Source organism: Pelobates fuscus, chromosome 10, assembly GCF_036172605.1.
Source record: "Pelobates fuscus isolate aPelFus1 chromosome 10, aPelFus1.pri, whole genome shotgun sequence".
Taxonomy (NCBI): Eukaryota; Metazoa; Chordata; class Amphibia; order Anura; family Pelobatidae; genus Pelobates; species Pelobates fuscus.
This window is the reverse complement of record NC_086326.1, coordinates 31,533,384-31,554,109: the sequence shown is the minus strand read 5'-3', so window position 1 is coordinate 31,554,109 and position 20,726 is coordinate 31,533,384. Positions and strand designations below refer to the sequence as shown.

The 20,726-nt window shown below is 42.1% G+C and overlaps 1 protein-coding gene across 1 annotated transcript; it reads right to left on the bottom strand.

Moving 5' to 3' along the window:
- Nucleotides 1-7,101: 7,101 nt before the first annotated feature.
- On the bottom strand, nucleotides 7,102-19,992 carry C10H10orf95 (chromosome 10 C10orf95 homolog). Its single transcript, XM_063433733.1, has 2 exons — nucleotides 19,869-19,992; nucleotides 7,102-8,245 (listed from the first exon to the last, which is right to left on the bottom strand). Exon 2 carries the CDS (start codon nucleotides 8,135-8,137, stop codon nucleotides 7,475-7,477), a length of 663 nt encoding a protein of 220 aa, XP_063289803.1. The 5' UTR covers nucleotides 8,138-8,245; nucleotides 19,869-19,992; the 3' UTR covers nucleotides 7,102-7,474.
- Between the last annotated feature and the right edge of the window lie 734 nt (nucleotides 19,993-20,726).

Genomic DNA, 20,726 nt, shown 5'->3' with positions numbered 1-20,726 from the left:
TGGAAGCTGAGGTTCCATCGCACGGACGAAGACTGAGGATGACGGCGAAAGATGTGCTTTTGATTGTGTTTATTTATATGTGTTTTTATATTCAGGAAGGTAGAGGTACCGACACTCCTAGCTGTGAGGTATGCATTAAGACTACGAGAACAGGTAACCATATTTCCCAAACCCTAATTTGGCATTCACAATACGAATGTAAAGGAGAGGTATCAAGATGTAGATACCTAAATATAGACTATAGTGTGTGCCATTTAGGAGTAGGAGAACCTAAGTGCTTCAGTCCGGAGTATCAACCTCGTACAATCTGGTTGACTCTCAGGAATGGAGATCCTCAGGGGACCCTAATTAATAAAACGGTGTTAGAATCCGTACATTCTTCGGGTGTTCTGCTATTTGATGCGTGTAAAGCGATATCGAGTGGTAGAAAGCCGTGGAATGTATGTGGGGATCTTAGATGGGAGAGGACGTATGGGTCTAACGATAAATATATTTGTCCCAGTAGCAAAAATAAATATGTAAGTCCTAGATGCCCAAATAGAGATTATAACTTTTGCCCATATTGGTCTTGTGTGGGGTGGGCGACTTGGGGACAGACAGTAGATAAAGACATGATAGTGACTAAGTTGCCGACTAGCCCTTATTGTAAGTCTATGGAATGCAACCCAGTCCATATACTTATTAATAACCCCGACAAGTTCCTAGATAAGTATGGAAATTTATTTGGGTTTCAGATATACGGGACGGGTTTAGATCCTGGGACATTATTGTTTATAGGAATAGAGACTGATACGGTATCCTCCCAGACTCATCAAGTATACCATTCCTTTTATGAAGAGATGAGTATAGATAATAAGATCCCCCATAACGCTAAAAACCTGTTCATTGACCTAGCTGAAAGTATTGCCGGTAGTCTTAATGTTACCAACTGCTATGTGTGTGGAGGTACTAACATGGGAGACCAATGGCCTTGGGAAGCAAAGGAGGTAATGTCCGGTTCTGAGGCAGTTGACCAATTAATATCTACACAAGCCGATTATCATATGAGTGTTAGAGGTAAATCTGAGTGGAGATTAAAGACCTCCATCATAGGTTATGTTTGCATAGCAAGGAAAGGAATGATGTATAATACTTCTGTAGGAGAATTAACTTGTCTAGGGCAAAAAGCTTATGATGATGATACAAAGAATACAACTTGGTGGTCGGCTTCAAATGTCTCAGAACCATCTAACCCGTTTGCTAGATATGCCAATTTAAAGGATGTGTGGTTTGATTTATCCATCACATCTACCTGGAGAGCCCCAGCAAATTTGTACTGGATCTGTGGTAAGAAAGCCTATTCGGAGTTGCCACAGGACTGGGAAGGGGCATGTGTGTTGGGTATGCTCAAACCATCCTTCTTCTTGTTACCGATTGAAACAGGTGAGACTTTAGGTGTTAAAGTGTATGATGTGAATCATAGGAAGAAAAGGGGACCCATAGAGATAGGCGCCTGGGAAGATAATGAATGGCCTCCCCAGCGTATTATAGATTATTATGGGCCAGCCACGTGGGCAGAAGATGGTACCTTTGGTTATAGAACCCCAATTTATATGCTCAACCGTATTATAAGATTACAGGCGGTGGTTGAGATTATTACTAATGAGACCTCACAAGCACTCAATCTTCTAGCGAAGCATAATACCAGGATGAGGACAGCAGTGTACCAAAATAGATTAGCCTTGGATTACCTTTTGGCAGTAGAGGGAGGTGTATGTGGGAAGTTTAACCTGAGCAATTGCTGTCTTCAAATAGATGACGAAGGGCAAGCAATAGCTGAGCTTACTAGCCATATGGTTAAACTAGTGCATGTGCCTACTCAGGTATGGAAAGGGTACAATCCAAGTAGTTGGTTTGGTAACTGGTATGAGTGGTTTGGAGGGCTTAAGGCAGTGGTAGGTGGAGTCCTACTGATTTTACTGTTGTGTCTACTCCTACCGTGTCTTATACCCTTAGTAGTTAGGTCTGTGCAAAGCCTGATAGGAAGTATAGCAGAGAGGAAGGCTGCTGCACAGATAATGGCGATATATAAGTATAAGGCTCTAGATCAGGGAGAACCAATGCAAGAAGATGAGTGTTAAAAGATTCACATCATAAGATAAGTCTGGTCTGGTTCATGGTAACCTGAGGTATATGCAAACCAAGGTTAAGTGATGCCTCAAGTAATTGTGAAATATCAGAGGCATCAAAGGGGGGAATGTGATGTAATTCCAGTAAAATACAAGTTTAGCAGGCTAAGATTGCCACAAGGCATATGTATGTATATGTGTTTGTAGTATCAGTTAGTTAATAACACGTAGCTAAGATACTGTCATCACTGTACTGACCAGGTGCAGGAATGTAAGAACTGGAATTACGCGTCCCTCTCCTTTGTATCAGATGAGCCACGTGGTTAGACCGGATGGATGAGTTTAGACTCTATTCATTAAATAGGTTAAGGGTATGTGTGGGTGTAGTTAATTGTGGGAGGAGCTACAGTGCTATATAAGGAATGTACTCTATGTATTCAGTACTCAGACTTTGCTGTATTTTGGTGACGCTAGTCCCTCTGAGTCCCGATCGGTGATCCAATAAAGAATCTCTTCCTTCCTGAAGAAACCTGTGTCCATCTCTCTGTGCTTGGCTTCCGTCAGTTTCTCCGGTATCACTATCTCCCTCATTTCTTTAATGCTTCTACTACACTTCACATTAGTGATATACAATGGAAAAGAAAACCTCAAGTTCATACTTTCACATATCTGTATTACTGTTGTTGATCCAAAAGATAATGAAAACCTAATTTGATAGTTGATTTAGTACAGAGGTCTCAGAGTTCATTTACTAAGGGGTCACATGAACTGCACTTAATGATAGAAAAAAAGATTGTCTATGATCAAAGGAGCACTATAGTGCCAGGAAAACAAACCCACTTACCTTAATCCAGCACTGGGCTCCCTCGGCGTTGGTGACCTCTCCTCCCCCGTCGACGTCAGCTCCCAAGGGGAGCCGAATGCGCATGCGCGGCCATAGAAAAGCATTACTCAATGCTTTCCTATGTGGATCTGAACTCACACTGCGTGAGTTCAATGAGATTTTCACACTGAGAATCGTGGAAGCGCCTCTATCGGCTGTCAGAGCCACTAGAGGCTGGATTAACCCTACAATGTAAACATAGCAGTTTCTCTGAAACTGCTATGTGTTCTGCTGCAGGGTTAAAACCTGGGGGACCTAGCACCCAGGCAACTTCATTGAGCTGAAGTGGTCTGGGTACCTATAGTGGTCCTTTAGGTACAAAATGCATTAGTTGGTGTTGGTTCAGACACATTTTCTTCCCTGTTTAAAGTATTTTTATGCTGGAATGAAAAAACTTTTTACTTATTTTTCTAACTCAGACTTTGCACATTTGGATGATTTACTTTTATACCATTGAGCTGGTACACACAAGAGGTTCTACAACCCATTAACCCTTCCCATCATCATTTATAGACAGGCTTGCCCTAGCATTCAGTATGATCTGGTTAGAAACATTACAAAATAAACAACGATTCTCAAAAATATTTAAAATGTTGGAAACCTTGTATGCTTCCTTACCCCTGACCAAACTTTCCAAAACAAATAAAAATGAAATCTACTTTAAAATACATCCCATGAATGATAACGTTGATCTTGAACAAAAACCCTCATGCAATGCAATGGACTAGGCATCAATTATACTTATGTTTGCCTGATGGTAAATGATAAAATGTAGTGTGTGTATGTATCTGTGTGTCAATTGTGTGTATCTGTGTATCAAGGTGTGTGTATCTGTGTTTGTATGTGCCAGTGTGTATGCATCTGACACACAGATACACACACATTGGCAGATAGTGGCACACAGATACACACACCTTGACACACAGTGTGTATCTGTGGCCTGCGGCCATATTATTTTATAAACTTTTGTCGGAACCCCAATTGGGGGTTAAGCGGTACACCAATTGGGAAACGCTGAAAATAACAAATTAACTAAACCAGGAAAAAAAAAGAAACAAAATGATTTGACCAGAGAGGCCTTCCCCTGTAAAAAATCAGCAGTATGGTAAAAAATGTGGCAACGCTATTGGGAAATCTACTTTCTTGTATAATTTACACCAATCAAGACAAAACATTTTTTTAATACAAATATTTATTGTATATATTAAAAATTGATACAGCAGAGAAGTCAATACAGGGAAATGAGTGAATTCTGTAAGCACCTTCTATTTTTTGGGCTAATGCTCCTTTTATTTATAGGCCAAAGGCCAGTGAAAATTCCTCGTCAGAGAAACAGCTCAGTGAAATCTCACATTTTAAACCATTTGCAAGTTTGCAATATTTTCCTTTAATATTTGAATAAATTATACTACATGAGCTGCCTGTTATTTCAACACTAAATCCTGCATTGACCGTGCGTGATGTCACACCATGCGTTAAAAAGCATAATTCACACTGTAATGGACACAGTGCATTATAGGGCCCCTTACCTCGGGGCAGCACCAGGATATATATGTCCGAGTCTGCCTGTGATTAGTGGTAGTTACACTCCTGGGCAGTAACTGCTACCGGTATTTAGATCTGGCAGGAGTGGAATCAGAGAGACAGAATTAAACTGTCTCCCCAGATCTTTGTACTTTATACCATTATTAGGAAAGGGGCTGAAATAATCTCAGGTAGTAGCTTCTGCTTGGAAATGCAATTAAAACTAATCTTAGTCGGGCCTAGGCATATAGGTTTCTAAAACACGTAGTATAAAAGATATATAACACTGAAATGTGCATTAGGAGTGTAATGTTTTATATTGTCTCCTAAGCAGCTTTTAGAATTCTTTTCCCCATATTATATACTTCACCATACTGTATCTTTTATCAGTTTTATAAACCATAACAGTTTAAATATAGAGTGAAATATTGTTAATAATACTTATAGATGAAGAGTAGCTTCGAATAAATTTATAAATAGCCAACACACATATCCACACAATATCTAAACACAAACATATTCATCAACATATTCAGTCTTGCTTTAAGACTGCTTCAAAATTGGAGGAAAGAAGGGTCAGTTAGTAGGCAGGGATACAATGTTGTAATTTCCTCCTCTAAATCAGTAATAGCAGGTATTCTTGCTACAAAAATGTACCCCTTTTCACTGACTGTGAGGTATTTTCTGTTAAAGGGGACATAAACTAATTTTAAGATTTAGAAGTCTTTGAATAACGTGTATATACATACAAGGTGGATTGGCCTCAGTAATATTGTTTACATTGACCGGCTACATGGGGCAAACTTTCTTTATGTATAACATGTGCTATAATGTGTTATAAATGCATGCAACTCTACCTTCTATTGTATAATGCCATTTGCCCCAATAGATCACAAGAGTTATGAGTAGAGGTTTTATGACTGGGACGGTCTCTAGAATGTAAGCTCATTGAGCAGGGCCCTCCACTTCTCTGTACCTGTACGTCCAGTTGTCTGGTTGCAATTACATGTCTGTTAGTCCACCCATTGTACAGCGCTACAGAATCTGATGGCGCTATATAAATAATAAAATAATAATAATATGCCGCTCTCCATAATAGCAGTTACCGGTACTTAAAAATTACAAATTTAAATACTTGCAGAATCTTTATTGCATTCGAATAAATTAGTTTAGAAGAATTAAATGTAAGAAAACAATCTTAATCAAATAACCCTAATGTCATAAAAAGATTGCCCCTTTCTGCTACTACCAGTATTGAAGCTACCCTTAGACAAAAATTGCAAAGAGGATATCATATTTTTCAAAGAAATTAAAGTTATTTGATTTTACTGCCCCCTCTTTCCCAGTTGCTCTATTGTTGTTTGTAACCAATTCTAGGGTTACTCCAATCACCATGACAACCTCTGCTTTTCAAAGTGGTCATGGTGGTATGAATCTGTATATTAATCGTTTCTGCTTGAGACGCTGCAGATGCAGAGATATTTGCACTTTTGTGCCAGGGGCTAGTTGCACCCCCAGCACATGTGACTTAGGCAGCATATAACTCAGTTCCAGACTGCCTAATGTCAATTATATGTCAAAAATGATATCTGTCATTAGTACGTATTGCGTGCTGGCAACAAATGTTTCCACTTCTCCCTTTGCATGCAATGCTGGGAGTGCACCTGCAAAGCTTGATCTCTCCTCCCTCTGCGCGCTACCTCCACGCCTCACTCCATTGACAGTAATTAAGGTTTTGTTTTCTTAACCTCACCAGCTCAGAGTGTGCATGCATGCTCTGAGCACGTATGTTTCCTCACCTCACCAGCTCAGAGTGTGCACGTATGCTCTGAGCACGTATGTTTCCTCACCTCACCAGCTCAGAGTGTGCACGTATGCTCTGAGCACGTATGTTTCCTCACCTCACCAGCTCAGAGTGTGCACGTATGCTCTGAGCACGTATGTTTCCTCACCTCACCAGCTCAGAGTGTGCACGTATGCTCTGAGCACGTATGTTTCCTCACCTCACCAGCTCAGAGTGTGCACGTATGCTCTGAGCACGTATGTTTCCTCACCTCACCAGCTCAGAGTGTGCACGTATGCTCTGAGCACGTATGTTTCCTCACCTCACCAGCTCAGAGTGTGCACGTATGCTCTGAGCACGTATGTTTCCTCACCTCACCAGCTCAGAGTGTGCATGCATGCTCTGAGCACGTATGTTTCCTCACCTCACCAGCTCAGAGTGTGCACGTATGCTCTGAGCACGTATGTTTCCTCACCTCACCAGCTCAGAGTGTGCACGTATGCTCTGAGCACGTATGTTTCCTCACCTCACCAGCTCAGAGTGTGCACGTATGCTCTGAGCAGACAAAACGTTCCAATCAAATACTTCAATATAAGAAGCATTTGACTGGATTGCATGAGGGAGGCGGTGATGTCAGTCAGGGCTTTAAAAACTATGCTGGGAGTTTTTTGTTAATTTTTAACTTGATAATAATTAGCAACGTCCAGTAAGATATTCTAAACTTGAAGTATAGCCTAAAAAAGGTTGCAGAAACCGTTTAAGGAAATCTTTCAAAACATGGAAATAGATTTCTATAAATGCAATCAATCTTAAACACTTTATGAACAGTTTCTTCTTTTTCAGAATGTTCGATAAATTTATTTCATCTTATATATGCAAAACAATCAAAACTCTAGAACATTTGAAGGAAACCATCATTGAATTTTGGATACATTTCTTTCAAATACAAACTTATGATAAATCATAGTGACTTCATGTAATTTAGTGTCCATAAATGTGTATATTGTAGGCATGGCTTGATTATATTTCTTCATATTCTACCTACACATCTGCAAAAGAGCACCCATGACATCAGTATTTGTATAGCTTTAACAGTTAGTATTTTCAGTATAAAAGTCATCAGATCAGGGCTAGAATTCTCTTCCCCCAAAAAATTATTCTTGTAACTTGAATGTCTTATCTTCTAGATTTCCTTTTCCGTCTGCTTTGCTTGCCCTCATTTATCTCCTCATCCTCTGAATCTGTGGGTGTAGGTTGCCTTCGAATTACTTTCTTTTCAACCGTGTATTCCTGTTCACCAACCTTGGGGTCACCTTTAACGAGGTACTCTCCATTTTGGTAAGTAATGGCAACAAATGTCCTTGGGTAAGTTCCATAAACTCTACGAAGGTCATCCTTTACAAATTCTGGAAGGTTACGTTTAACACCAAAAAATCTCTCCAGTTTACCCCAGTGAAGCTCTCCCTTCAAGGTGAATCCCTCTGGCCATGCCTCGACAACTGGTCTTGTATAGGTTTGGGGTTTAGGGTAGTTTGGAAATGGATTGTACATTGGTCCAGGATTGTACCTGGGATAATACCAGTTTTGAGCATTATGGAAAGGGTTAGCACCATAAAAATGGTGATATTCTACACGTCCGTTTGAAAAGGACTGAGGATAATACACCTCATTGCCCATAAAAGCAGAGGGCCGGCTACTGAAATTGTGCATTTGTATTGAAGGGAATACAAAGCCAGTGGATTCATCTGTATAGCCACTAGATGAGTAAGGTACACGAGAATTTGGAGCGAGAAACATTATTGTATAATAATTTTGTGGCCTCAAACCATAATGGTACATGTTAGAAGAAAAACTCAAGATGTTTTCTTTCTGGGTATTGCATTCTGAATCAGAAGATCGTTCACAATCAAGTGGCTCTTCTGTTTCTTAGGTAGTATCGGGAACACACTAAGGAATAAATAAAACACATGATTAGTACCAATATATTTGTAGGACAAATTGTTAACTGACTTTCTTTCATGCCTCCCTGCTCAAAAACGTCCTTGTAAACAGCAAATGTATTATTTAATAAGTACTGCTTCAAACTGAAGTGCCAGTAGCTGACTAAGGGTCATGGAAGTTGAGGTTTAGAATAATTTAACGGATACATGTTGTCGATCACTGAACTAAACACATTAAAGGAACACTCCAATCACCATATCAGCTACAGCCGGCGGGACCCAGTTAAGTTGTCACATCATCTGAAACATTTAAATGCTTGCCGTGGTGTAGCACCATAGCACTCTTCAGGCTTTAGTGGTTATGGTGTTTGCTGTATTCTTTTAAGTTGTATTGAAATATTATAAAAATGTATATGAGAAAGTAGTGTAACTTAAACTGTAACTGTAAATCAAGTCACCTAGTGCTGACATGTGACTGAAGAACAACCCTTGTTGTAATTGTTGGGTAGGGATTTTTTCTTGTCACCGGGAAGTGAACTTACAAATGGCCTTTCTAGCCAAGGTTCAAAGCAATAAATCATTTGTGGACTGTACACCTAATTAGAGTGTAATCATGGCTAATTTCAGACTTGACACTATGCTTTGAAGCCATATTCATTAATAACACGTTCTTTCAGTCTGCTAACATGGTCAGTTCCAAATTCGTTTATTTTATAGGTCTTGATGAAGGTGAAGACGAGCTCGGTGCCACCAACAAAACTAAAAAAAATGGGGGCGCTGAATTAGTTTTATGGTGAGTATATCTCAAAACTTAACATGACAGATCCCCTTTAAGGATTTTTTAAATTTCTTCTTGTATTGAAAATGGTGATTGGCTGCACCTTCTGTTTAAACTCTTTGAAAGGTCAAAAAGTTCAGTCTGTGGCCAACCTGTGAAAAGACAAGTAGTGTAAAAAGACATATAGCTTAAAGGGAAACTATAGGCTAGGTATACAAACTTGTATTTCCTGGCGCTATAGCTCCCACCGCAGTGTTGAAACCCTTTGTCTCTTACCTGAATCCAGCGCCGATATCCGTTGGTTCTGGGTCAGGCTCCGCCTTGGCTCCTCCTCCCCCGATGTCGGGTACCTAATGCGCATGTGCGGCAAGCTCTGTGAGTGCATTAGGATAGCCCCATAGGAAAGCATTGTATAATTGTATATTGTATAATGCTTTCTTATAGGGTGTTGGGTGACACTGGATGTCCACATGTGTGAAGACATCCAGTGTCAGTTAGGTGAACAAAAGTTGCCTAAAGACCAGGAAGTCCCTCTAGTGGCTGTGTGGTAGACAGCCACTAGAGGTGGAGTTAAGCCTGGATTGTATTTATTGCAGTTTCTCAATAACAGCAATCATTACTATTGCAGGGTTAAGGGACCTGGGACACTGCACCCAGACCATTTCAATGAGCTGAAGTGGTCTGGGTGCCCTGGTTTCCCATTAAGCAGTTGAATCTAATTAAGATTCCAATTGTGCCTTCACTAATGCCTTTATGCCATAGCATAAAACAGACACTGCATTAGCACAACAACAGTCTGAAAATATATAGACTGAAAATAGACTGAAAGAATTTTAATTATTTTTTTAAAAATACATATTTGTTCTAACCATATAAACAAAGAAGGGGAAATGGGAAATCTGGTACCTGGGGTGGATTCCCTGGGAGAATCGTAATTTTCCCCATAAATTTCCCCCTAATTCTCCTCTTTTTTTCCCTGAAAGGACCACTATAGTGCCAGGAAAACATACTCGTTTTCCTGGCACTATAGTGCCCTGAGGGTGCCCCCACCCTCAGGGTCCCCCTCCTGCCGGGCTCTGGGGGAGGAAGGGGTTAAACTTACCTCTTTCTCCAGCGCCGGGCGGGGAGCTCTCCTCCTCCTCTCCGCCTCCTCTCCTCCTCTTCGGATGCTTTCCTATGGACGCTGGCGTCTTCTCACAGTGAGAAGCGCGGAAGCGCCTCTAGCGGCTGTCAATGAGACAGCCACTAGAGGCTGGATTAACCCTATTATAAACATAGCAGTTTCTCAGAAAATGCTATGTTTATAGAAAAAAGGGTTAAACCTAGCTGGACCAGGCACCCAGACCACCTCATTAAGCTGAAGTGGTCTGGGTGCCTATAGTGGTCCTCTAAGGGCTCTGCACTTTTTTTTATTCTTCTCCTAATTCTGTTGTAAGTAAGCTGGAAAAATAAAATAAAAAATGCTACCAATGACTTTACATTTTAAAAACTAAATTCAAACCGCCTAACCTAAAAATAGTTGGTTTTAAATAACCCTAACGTTTAATTTGCTAATTACAAATTATTTTGTGTTTTATATTGGTTAGTATTGTAATTGTTCTAACACTGTAATCTTTCTTGGAAACACACCTGCAGTACACTCTGTTTACCCTTAGATTGTTGCTAAATGAACACCGACTAACCTGCTTTTCTTGGCTGCACAGGTGTGGAGGTTTAATGGTGACGTTTGTTTAAAGCACAAGTTGTATTTGCTTTCTCTGAGTATATCTTTGTTTAAAGCAACCTTATCTTTGTTTTCTACTATTTGTTTGTATATACAGTGTTGAAGAACAGGACATGTTAACTGAATGAAAGTGAAGGGCTTTTGGATGCATTTAGTGTTTGCTGGTGTTAAGTTGTCTCATGGAAGCGAACATGTCATCCTGTGCAATAGTTTTTCTTGTTACGAAGTCAAAAAGTAAAATGCGTCTTCTTATATATACACTGATCAGCCAGAACATTAAAACCACCTGCCTAGTATCACGTAGATCTCGCTAAAACTGCCAAAACAGTCCTGATGCATTGAGGCATGGACTCCACAAGACCTCTGAACGTGTCCTGTGGTATCTGGCACCAAGATCTTGCAAGTTATGAGTTGGGGCCACCATGGATCGGATTTGTTGTTCCAGCACATCCCACAGATGCTCAATCAAATTGAGATCTTAGGATTTTGAAGTCCAAGGCAGAGCCTTGAACTCTTTGTCATGTTCCTCAAGCGATTCCTGAACAACTTGCTGCCTCAGTATAGCACACAGATATACAAGTGGAAAAAAAAGCTTAATGAAAATTCTTCCTACCTGATGGACCCCTAAAGCATTCAGCTTGCTAAAGTGTTTTATGTGTTAACTGCATACACCTGATTCATAAAATTGTTGATTTCAAGAGAAATCATCACATCTAGGAATTAATTTGGGAACATCCCCTTGCAGTCTAACTGACAGCCAGGAGGCTTCCTGATTCACTCCTCTTGAACGATCACTAAAGCAGATGTGAGGGCTTCCATAGAGAAGCATTAGACTAATACTTTCCTATGAAAAGCATTCTGAATGGAGCACATGCGGCAATCGCTGCCTGCGCACCAACTTTGTCCAGACAGAGAGGGGAGATTGTTGTCATTGACAGTAAGCCCACGACAGAGTAATGGCAAGAGAGGATTCTTTGCTGGAGAAATAGGACAGTAGAATTTATTTTTAGGTTTCAACTTTGGAGTACTCCTTTAAGTAGAAGTGCAACAGAATAGACTCAATGTTTAAGCTCCATTGATGTCAAGATCTTGATGTCTTATGAAAAGTCTGGTAACAGACAATGCCATTACCTGCTGCTGCCCAATAACTTCCTTGGATGTCATTAGGTCTGCAGGTCTGGAGCTGGCGTGAGGACTGTCACAAGGTCTCTCTCCTGAATGAACGAATTTCGACCACCGAGATATGATGTCACTCGGTATCCCAATGTCCTGTTCATTGCGAGGAGTGACTATGTGATGTTACTCCTTATATTCCCAGCAAATTTAGAAGAAAAAAAAAACATTTATATCGACTGCAACTCCCATCCGGCCCGAACTTCAGTGGTCAACCATGACATTTCCCAGTGGGTGAGTCTGGTCCTTGGTCAAAGTACTATCTACATTAATGCCAGGACTCAAGGCTTCCCAGCAGAAAATTATCCAGGGCATAACACTGCCTCTGCCAGCCTGCTTTTTCCCATAGTGCATCCTGCTCCCATCTCTTCCCCAGGAAAAGAAACGCGTACGTACCTGGCCATCCACCTGATCTAAAAGAAAATGTGATTTGTCAGACCAGGCAACCTTCTTTCATTACTCCATGGTCCAGTCTGATGGTCACAGGGCTCACCATGGGCACTCTGACTGCAGCTACGCAGCCCCATACACAGCAAACTGCGATACACTGTCTGTTCCAACACCTTTCTATCAAGGTCGGTCAGCATTAGGTTTTCAGCAATTTGAGCTACAGAAGCTCTTCTGTGTGATCGGACCATACCTTGCACCGAGTTTGGTAGGTACTGAACACTGCATACCAGGAACACCCCACAAGGCTTGCCGTTTTGGAGATGATCTGACCCAGTCGTCTAAACTTCACTGCTTGGCCCTGTTAAAGTCCCACAGAACTTTTAACTTGACCATTTTTCCTGCTTCCAACAAACACATGAAGTTCAAGAACTGACGGCTCACTTGCTGCCTCATAAATTCCACCTCTTGACAGGAGCCATTGCAAAGATATAATCAATGTTATTCACTACACCTGTCAGTAGTTTTTTTTTTGTTTTTTTTAATTCTTTATTTTTTCTGTGCATAGATTATCAATCAAGCATGCTGGTACTGTCACAACAACATGTACAGGCTTTTAAAAACAATGTAGATTACATAGTGTCACGACAATCGATAGAACTGCACAATTTTTGGTATACATCTCTGCAGAGTAATTCAATCACATAACAAGAGTAAGTAAAGAGTGTACCACCATTTTGTGTGGGACAGGCTAGCGAATGCAAGACATTAGCTTCCACTGTGTGGTCCGATTAAATGGTTGCAGTTAAGAAAGCGTAACATATCATCAGGACTTGGGCTCAATGTTAGCGGGGATTTATTCAAGTAGTTGCTGTGTCCCTGTTTAGGAGGGTGCCTATCCCATCGCTGTGAAGTGAGCGTGTATAAATTTGGCCCATATACCCTGGTGCTATGTCGTAAGAGTGTTGCATGGTATTGGGGGTGCTATAGTCTGAACCAGATAGGAGTGCCATAATGCTTGCTCTGGTAGATGCTTGGTAGTAGGTCATGCTTTATGTGGTTGTGTCAAGCTGAGCTCGGTAGAGCACGAATGTTTCCCCTGACCAAGGGGGTGGCGGGGGGGGGGTGAGAGGGATTCTCTGTAATCTTTAAGGATACAGCGGGCCTAAGGTTTTGAGAGCCATCATTAAACATTAAACATTAAAATATTAGGAGAGAAACAGGTGTTATGATAAAAAAACAGTTAACGGTCAATCAGTGCGGAGAGATAATAAGTAGTGCCAGGCACTAACAGGTAGTCCTGAACATAAACGATCCCATGCATGGGTTCTCTGCGTGTCTCTCAGGTTCCCCGACAGGTATCAGAGGTGCTTCGTGGGACGAAAGGAACAACTGTGGCCGGGTCCCAAGATTGTGGATTATGTGGTTGGGTGTCGTTGGCGTCAGTGGCGGGAGTCCTAAAGCGCTGAGAAAAGCTGGAGCTTCTGTAGCTGATGATAGTTTATATGAAGTTCCTTGGTGAGTCACCAGGAGAGCTTTAGAGAGGCTCCATCGGTAGGCTAAACCCGCGTCTCTAAGCCGGCTTGTCACTGCGGTGAGAGACTTGCGCCACTGGAGTGTGGCTCTTGTGAGATCCTGAAAAAAGGAGAGATGGGAGTTCTCGAAGGGGTATGGTGGTTTACCCCTCACCGCTTTCATAAAATGCCCCTTGTCTTGTAGCGTGGCACATCGGACTATGACGTCTCTTGGGACAGCTATCGTGGCCCGCTGGGGATTCGGAAGGCGGTATGCCCCATCCAGTGTGAATTTCCTGGCCACATTCGGAGGGAGTATCGCAGTTATCAGGCGTCTCACATATTGGGGTATCTCCTCTGCGGGGACCGTGTCAGGTATGCCGCGTATCTTAATGTGGTTCCTCCTGTACCTGTCCTCCATAGAGGCGAGTTGTGTGTTGAACGCTTTGTGGGAGGATTGGACTTGTGTAAGTTGTTCCCGGGTAGCTGTAAGGTCCCTGCGCAAATCCAAGATGTCCTCTTCAGTAACCCGGACTCGGTCTGTCACAGCCTGTACCTCTGTTTTTACCACTGCTATGTCTGCTTTCAGCATTTGTTTAATTTCATGCAGGAAGTTTTGAATGTCCAGCTTTGTGGCCAGGTCAGTCCCTTCTCGAGGCAGATCTAGAGAGGCCTGTGTTGCCGGTTCTGGGGGCTGTGAGGTATAGGTGGACAGCTCACTCTGGCTGGGTGAGGCATCATGGTGGGCCTCTGTTGCCCTTTTAGCTTGGGTCGGCCGTTGTAGCATGGATTCGATATCCCTGGTGTCTGCTGCGGCCTTAGCCATTTGCTTCTGGGTGCGGCGTCCCATAGCCGGTTCGCTGCTTTTCTGCCCTATCGGGCTGTGGAGCTCCGAGCTGAGGGATCTCACTCCGTGGGAGTCGCTGAGTAGTGCGCTGAGCACGGCCCCAGGAGGTGCGTAGCAGGCCGCAGGCCTTCGTTTCGATCGGGTGACCTTTGGCGTGTGAAAAAATGGCATGGGGCTAATCCGGGTGACCTCAGGAGGTTGATGCCGGGTGTTGTGCTGCTGAGAGGTAAGTCCGTTACCGTTTATTTTGGGAAATTTCAGGCGGTTGATCGGAGCTCTGAGAAATGGCGTCTGCTCTCCTTAGCAAGCAGGCTCCGCCCCCCCACCTGTCAGTAGTTTTAATGTTGTGGCTGATCAGTGTACAAACAAAGAATGGGAGATAAAATTGGTGAGCAAGGACTTTTTGTATTTTATATATATGCTTTTTGAGAAGAATCGCCCATTTGATCACAGGTCCAGTCAGAGAGAAGCATTGTAGACTTGGGGGTAAATTGCTGCGTTATGCCAACCCGATGCTTCAAAGACAAGCATTACCCACCAGCGTTATCGTGAATGTAAAATGTCTCTCATAGAGCCACCAGAGGAATGTTCTCTGTCAAATGTAAACAATTTTACATTGTAAGAGATATGGGACAACATCCAAACAGCAAGACCACTACATTGGGAATATCACTTTAAAAAGAATACAAATTGTATGCTCTAATATTTCAGATAAAAAAATATACTTGTATTTAAGGTAAAATCAGATTCTATCCTTTTTTTTTATCTTACAACATGTATGTAAGTATGTATGTATGTGTAATGTTTAATGAGTGACATAAAATGCTAAAATAGTCTACAAAAATGATATGAGCCATGGTTTTTAAAAATTGAAATGATGATAGTTTTTTTACACTAATCTATACATTGTTTCTTCATTGTACAGACTCAATAAGTTGAATAATGAACCATGAAGCTCTGATCGATACCAGCAGATAAGTACCGTATGTAGGTATTAAAAGAGAAATGGAAAGACATGCAGTCTGTATATGTAACTGTTGTACACAGTAATTAAAACTATCTTTATGAAATAACTTAAAGGACCACTATAGTGCCAGGAAAACAAACTTGTTTTTCTGGCACTATAGGGTCTTTAGGTCCCTCCCCACCCTCAGGGTCCCCCTCCCGCCGGGCTCTAGGGGGCTGAAGGGGTTAATCCCTAACCTTTCTCCAGCGCCAGGCTCCTTCTACGCTGGGGAAATCTCCTCCCTCTTTTGACGTCAGCGCTGAATGCGCATGTGCGGCAAGAGACGCGTGCGCATTCTATCAGTCCATAGGAAAGCATTTCTTTCCTATGGTCGGCCAGCGTCTTCTCACTGTGATTTTCACAGTGAGAGTCGCGGAAGCGCATCTAGCGGCTGTCAATGAGACAGCCACTAGAGGCTGGATTAACCCATATGTAAACATAGCAGTTTCTCTGAAACTGCTTTGTTTACAGCTGCAGGGTTAACCCTAGATGGACCTGGCACCCAGACCACTTCATTGAGCCGAAGTGGTCTGGGTGCTTATGGTCCTTTAAATATTGTAAAAATCTTAAATGCACTTTGAATTCCTGACAATAAACACTTTACAGAATAAACTAGAGTAATGCAACTCTCAGATCTCAAGGAAGAATTTACTAAGTCTTAGTAGCAGATCCTTTTATTTTAAGTCTTCTGAAAAAAATCATATAACTGCTACAGCTCATTTTTGAGGATATGTTGGGTTTTTACCTCCCCCCATTCATTTCACCATTTTCTACAGTCTCTTAAGGTGATGTGGGAAACCTAGTTTCCCAGTTACATTGATAATCTGAAATTTCCCAAATAAATGACTAATTGCCAATCAGTATAATTCAATGTGGAGGGCAGTGATTGGCTGAGAGCACTGAGCTAACTAGTTTATGTGTGTCCATTCATAGCACAACTTCTTCAGGTTTAGAAGATGTACTTGCATGTTGTATGCAAGCCATCCGTATATCTATACCATACAAGTACTTGTATGGCTCCACAGGGAGTAATGCTTCTTCATATGATATCATTAGGAAGATGTGTTAAGTCGGGAAACAGAACATAAAAAAATGTGAAGAATTTCAAATGAAAATTGCCTAGATCTAAAAACAAATAAACGTTTCCAGCCTAAAACTATACTCATGACAATAAGCAGCAGTTATGGTGTTTGGAGAATCCCTTTTGCATTTACTCTGTCAGGTTTATTTACAAGAATTATTGGGAATGGACCAGGAATTGCAAATGTTAGGCCATACTAGAAGAGCTGAAAGAATAGGGATGTATTTGTAAACATTCTATGTTTAATATTTTTGGATACCTTTTTTAAAATTATTATATTTTATTTTTTTATTTTTTTTTTAGAAATATTAAAATATCAAAAATATATGATGTGGGGCGGGGCCTGACAGCCAAGAGCTCCAGCACTAATGAGCAAAAATAGGCAATTTATGTTCGAATCGCCACCCAAAGAAGCTCGGGTTGACCGGAGGACGAAGCAGAAACAAGCAGGGACCATGGGGAAACCCGTCTCTTATACACACGCCAAGATACCGCTCTGTCCGGCCATGCGGCCTAGCTCTGAGCGGGGCCATGTGTCTGTGGGAGGCGGCCGATCCCTCGGCACAGAACAGGCACCCAACAGCAGGCTCACAACAGCCCTGTCACCCCCCCCTTGGACCGGTGTGGGTTATCCCGGTCCCCGCTGGGGTCACTTACTACACAGCCGACTGAACCCATACAGCCACAGAAGGCACCAAATCAGCAGTCACAGTCTCTCCCGCACGACCCTGGGAGAGCACAGCGAGTCCCACTAACTGCCTCACTGAGCAAGCAGACTTCTCCGCAAGGCTGGATGCGATATTCAACAAGTTTTGGAGAAAACTGGCCCAGCGTCAAAGGCAGCAAGCGAAACCTAAGCAAGGTAACAACCTACCTCAAAGTCCACGAGGTACACGCAAAATGGCTGCTGCGCCAGGCCTCCGGCTCCCTCACAGCCAACCTCACCGCTCAACTCCCCGAGTCAAACAGCGGACTGTAACAGGGATCGCCCGGTTCCAATCTGGACTGGGAAGCCACAAAAGAAAGCACCCTACCCACCGCCCATACACCCACCGCCCATACATAGACACAGGGGAATGACTCCCGTCCCAGCCTGGGCTGGGGGAGCGAAGCGGCAGCAGCTCTATCACCACGGATCCACCCGACGCCAGCGGCTATACCGTTCCAAGCGAAGCACCGAGATGGCAGGAGGACTAGCCTTGCCTGAACCGGTACCATCACTACCGTCGACGTGGATCGGCTGATCCTGATACTGGACTCAAAGATAGACCTCTGTGTCACCTTCCATGGACACTAGGAGCTAGGATATGTACACTGAGGGCCCATCTCCTTCACGCTCACACCTGATTTTATCACTTAGTTTACCGCAGCTAAGTTGTTCCAGCATGCCAGCTGGTGCTCTTGCCGGTACAATGTAATGAATCGTATGTCCTGTTGTGAGACTGTTTTGTTTTGCCTCTTAGTTAACAAGCCAGGATGACCCAAATATGGAGGTTGTCTAATTTCTAGCTCAAGAGGGGCACATTAATATAACACCAATGTAAAATCTGCCATAACCTCACAAATGACACCCAGCGGTCACTAAACTACAGAATTAATAATTATAGTTTAGCATGTTACGAGAACTCTTCCTTGACAGCGTTATTGTCAGCCTACTCAATATGTCTAAAATGTGTTAACTGTCATCCCACTATCTGACATAACTTGACTCTGCTTGTTTATTACTCTTAAACAATGTGTGTTTATTTGATGCCTACTCGTTTAATATTTTCATGTAAAAAAAAAAGAAAAGTGCCAGCTAATCTGTCACAATCTGTAATGTTATGGTCAAGCTTGTTGATGCTATTGTGACTTTTCATGCCTAATGTCAATTTATGCACAAGAAAAAAAAAGAATTAAAAAAAAATATATATATGATGTATAAAAATATATAACAATATATATAAAAAAAATATTAAACTATTTTTTTCAAATTATTAAACTGTTATTCACTAAAGGATTATTCACTATCCAAAATATTCAAATCGGCTCTATTTCGGGGTTATTCACTAGGCCAAGAATTGTCGGAATTTAAGAATTTCAATTTTTAGTGCAAAATTCAAAAGCTGAAAGAATAGGTGAATTGAAGAATGTTTACTACTTTGAGCTAAAATCCGATGTCCCCTCTGTCAGTCCCGTAGGCTTTTCAGTTTTGCCTGTGTAGGTTACATTTATGTTTTTCTGAAACATTATAGTAATTTGTTTGGAGCAACTAAACCTTTATAGTAAATGTTATGTTTAAACATTGTATTAATAGATACAGTTCTTTATTTCGTTATTGACTTTATATACATGTATATAAACATGTATAGAAAGTCCTTATTGGGCACAGACATTAATAAATCATGTTTCATTAGCTACAAGAGGGACAATGAGTAATTACACAAGTGAATTCCTTTGAATTCAGTTCCATTGGTTGATTCTTTTTTTTGCAACATGTGAATTCTACATCAGGCAGGGCAGAACTCTTTACAATCTGTATCCAGGAAAACATGATGGATTAACACCCCCCCCATCCCAATCCCCAACACAAGTGTTCAACAATGAGATGTAATGTGCAGCCTTTCTAATGGCACCTGCTAGTGCTATGTACTTCCTACACGTGCTCTAGGCCCATTATGAATGGGCTGTGATTTAACATTTACTTTCTATTATAGCCCATTATGACAAAGTTACATATTTACATAGTTACATAGCTGAAAAGAGACTTGCGTCCATCAAGTTCAGCCTTCCTCTCATATGCTTTTGCTGTTGATCCAAAAGAAGACAAAAAACCCAGTCTGAAGCGCTTCCAATTTTGCAACAAACTAGGAAAAAATTCCTTCTTGACCCCAAAATAGCAGTCAGATGTCTCCTTGGATCAACGAACCATCGGTTTAACCCTTTCTCTAACAGAGAGAGAGATTTTGATCAAAACATTGTTTTGTGCTGATTTTGCTCTCAATGGGTTAAATGGTAGGACTTCATCCAAGCACTAATAATATACAATAACTGAACTATTAGCCATGCACAATAAACACTGGCTGCAGTCAATGGGATGCGAATAGACTCAGACATGTCTGGTAGTGAGATTAGTACATACCTCAAGTTCCCCTTCCCCAACCTGGTTCCATTCTAGAGTTTAGAACTCTGCCATAACCCAACTGGATAGGCCAGGGATCAGCCCTCAAGCTGTGATAAGAACAGTGCAGCAGGGACTGTCACCAGGCTGTATCAGGACAGTGTAGTAGGGACTGTCACCAGGCTGTGATCAGGACAGTGTAACAGGGCTCAGTCTCCAGGCTGTATTTAGGACAAAGTAACAAGGCTCAGTCTCCAGACTGTGATCAGGACAGTGTAGCAGGGCTCAGTCTCCAGACTGTGATCAGGACAGTGTAACAGGGCTCAGTCACCAGGCTGTGATCAGGACAGTGTAACAAGGCTCAGTCTCCAGGCTGTGATCAGGACAATGTAACAGGGCTCAGTCACCAGGCTCTGATCAGGACAGTGTAACAGGGCTCAGTCTCCAGGCTGTATTTAGGACAAAGTAACAAGGCTCAGTCTCCAAGCTGTGATCAGGACAATGTAACAGGGCTCAGTCACCAGGCTCTGATCAGGACAGTGTAACAAGGCTCAGTCTCCAGGCTGTGATCAGGACAATGTAACAGGGCTCAGTCACCAGGCTGTGATCAGGACAGTGTAACAGAGCTCAGTCTCCAGACTGTGATCAGGACAGTGTAACAGGGCTCAGTCTCCAAGCTGTGATCAGGACAGTGTAACAGGGCTCAGTCTCCAGCCTGTGATCAGGACAGTGTAACGGGGCTCAGTCTCCAGGCTGTGATCAGGACAGTGTAACAGAACTCAGTCTCCAGGCTGTGATCAGGACAGTGTAACATGGCTCAGTCTCCAGCCTGTGATCAGGACAAAGTAACAAGGCTCAGTCACTAGGCTGTGATCAGGA